The 2,465-nt window shown below is 22.9% G+C and overlaps 1 protein-coding gene across 1 annotated transcript in view; it reads right to left on the reverse strand.

Annotated features, from left to right (window-relative positions):
• Positions 1 to 1,161, reverse strand: part of LOAG_18570 (hypothetical protein) — a gene marked incomplete at both ends in the record, with an annotated part of 3,334 nt that extends 2,173 nt beyond the window's left edge. The window contains 4 exons of the mRNA XM_020451232.1: positions 26 to 158; positions 552 to 629; positions 729 to 797; positions 961 to 1,161. Of these exons, the coding sequence (XP_020305003.1) occupies positions 26 to 158; positions 552 to 629; positions 729 to 797; positions 961 to 1,161 (481 nt within the window). The remainder of the gene's footprint in view (positions 1 to 25; positions 159 to 551; positions 630 to 728; positions 798 to 960) is intronic.
• Between the last annotated feature and the right edge of the window lie 1,304 nt (positions 1,162 to 2,465).

Consider the following 2,465-nt stretch of genomic DNA (forward strand, 5'->3'; position numbering starts at 1 on the left):
GATCGTCCATTTGGATCACGAAAACCTTTTGCAAATGGATTCTTTTCAATTTTTAATTTTGTAATTAATTGATTTTGATATGCTGTAACAGCCATAAATTGTGTTTCTTTAAATTGGAATGTTTTGTAATGTTCATTGTGCAAATCGATTGTTAATGCCTAAAAAAAAAAAAAATGAATTTGTATAAAAAATTGAAAAAAAAAAATTTAAAAAAAAAATAAAACAAAAAAAACTTTTTAATTTTAATAAATTTCTATTAGTAAATAGACATTTCATTGATAATTCCATTTCTTTTTCCTTTTTTTTTTTTAAAATTGCTGAACTTTTTTCTTACTGTAAAATTATAAATTTTTTGAAAAAAAATTTTTTTTTTCCAAAATAAACATTTCCAAGAATGATTCGAATAGAAATTTTCACCAATGAATTGTTAATTCTTATCCCATCTAATTGGTGGAAAATGATTTAGAAATTTTTTTTGAAAATGATAATTAGTTAAATTTCACTTTAAAAAAAAATGATAAGAAACAAAAAAAAAAAAAAAAGCAAATTACCTGTTCGATTGGTCTTTCACGTGATCGTCTTACGATATGTATACGTGGTTGATATTTATGCATTGAATTTAAAATGAGCTAAAAATTATTCATTTTATTAGGATAATAAATGTATGTATGCTAAAATATATTTATTAATTTGAAGTAATTCTTTTCAAATCAATAAAAATAACTTACATGTCCAGTTTTGTCAACTTCATTATTTGTCAATTTGGCTTTTTCAAATGATATAATTTGATTGCTGAGCTATAACAAGAAAATTGTATTTCAATTCAGTTGTCTTTTTTTTTTTTAATAAATCGTTTAAATTCACATTTTAATTAATTTTAATTTTAGCAATTAAATTTAATGGTGTCCTATTTTAAATTGTAATATTTGTTAAGGGAATCAAAAATAAGATTTTAGAAACCTGTTCACCGGTGAATGGCGAATCAGGATGCATATATAATCGATTACGGGGTGTTGGTTCAGCTTTACCGGCTGTTAACCAGGATGATTTATTATAAATATACCGGTAACGTCGATTGTCTACAGGAACTACATCCAGAAATACATAATAAAAAACATCCGGTTCACAACCACTGATACTTAATTTCATCGTTGGGAACATACGTCTATAATTAATATCAACTGTATGATTTTATTAAATTTTTTGAATAAATTAAAAAAAATTTCAAAATTTTTGGTAATTAATTAAATAATTGCCTCGAAAGAAGCATTCTTTTAAAAATTATAATTTCAAATCTGTCTTGTCTTTTTTATTATTTTCAAACTAAATTTATCAAATTTTACTCTTTTTCTCTTATAAACTTTGCACAAAAAAAAATCAATTGTATTTAATCAAAAAATAATCAAATAAAAAAAAAAAACGGTCCTTTCTTTGCTTAAAATAATCATTTCCATTCTTTTCAATTAATTCAATTTTAATTCATTAACAAATTTATTTTTGAAATTTCCTATCTAATCATGCACTTACGATATTATCATATTTTTAGTTATAAAATTTTCATTGCAAATACTATCATATCAATTTTGTTAATTTGAATGATTAATATCAAATAATCATTTTTATTCTTTTCAATTAATTCAATTTCAATTTATTAACAAATTCATTTTCAATTGTCGATTTTATTTTTTCAGATAATTTTAGCAAGCACAGTATTTCAACAAATTTTATATTAATGATTGATAGCAATAATATATGCTAGGTGACAATAAATGATGTCTGTCAACTTATTTGTACTGTTTAATGGCATATATAGGTATGTGTGTGTGTTTGTGTCCGTATGTGTGTGTGTGTGTGTGTGTGTGTGTGTGTATCTTTATTTATAGATTATTATCGTAAAAATTTCGCCATTAATTGCTATCATTGATGAATGATTAAGATTAGGAATGAAACAGGAAGTTAAAGATGGTGACAACAAGGGACAATTTTATATATATGTCTATATTCGATTTATCAAAATGACAAAAAAAAATGCAACAAAATACTATTTTCCACTGTTAATTTCATTACTTAAATAATAATTGAAAATGCGAAAAATTGAATATTAAATTTTAAACAATAATTCATTCCGAAAGAATATGTTGTAATTAAATTCAGCTGTAATTAAATTCAATTTTAAAAGTTATATAAAAATTAAACTGTCTTTTTTCAATTAATTTTGAACTGCAAGTGGTAAAAAAAAGATGATGATTATCCCATATTCTTATTAATGCATAATCAAATAAAAAATATTACCGTACCACCACCATATGGGTTACTGTATAATATGAAGAATAAAGCGATGAAAAAGATTTAACTTGGAAATATTCAATTGCAATATTGCTCACAAATCAGTATGCTCTGTCATAATTAAATTATTATGAGGAGTAATTAGAAGTTATAATTTTATCATTAGAAAAATGTTTGTG

The sequence above is a fragment of the Loa loa genome (genome assembly GCF_000183805.2).
Source record: "Loa loa unplaced genomic scaffold supercont3.370, whole genome shotgun sequence".
Classification (NCBI taxonomy): Eukaryota; Metazoa; Nematoda; class Chromadorea; order Rhabditida; family Onchocercidae; genus Loa; species Loa loa.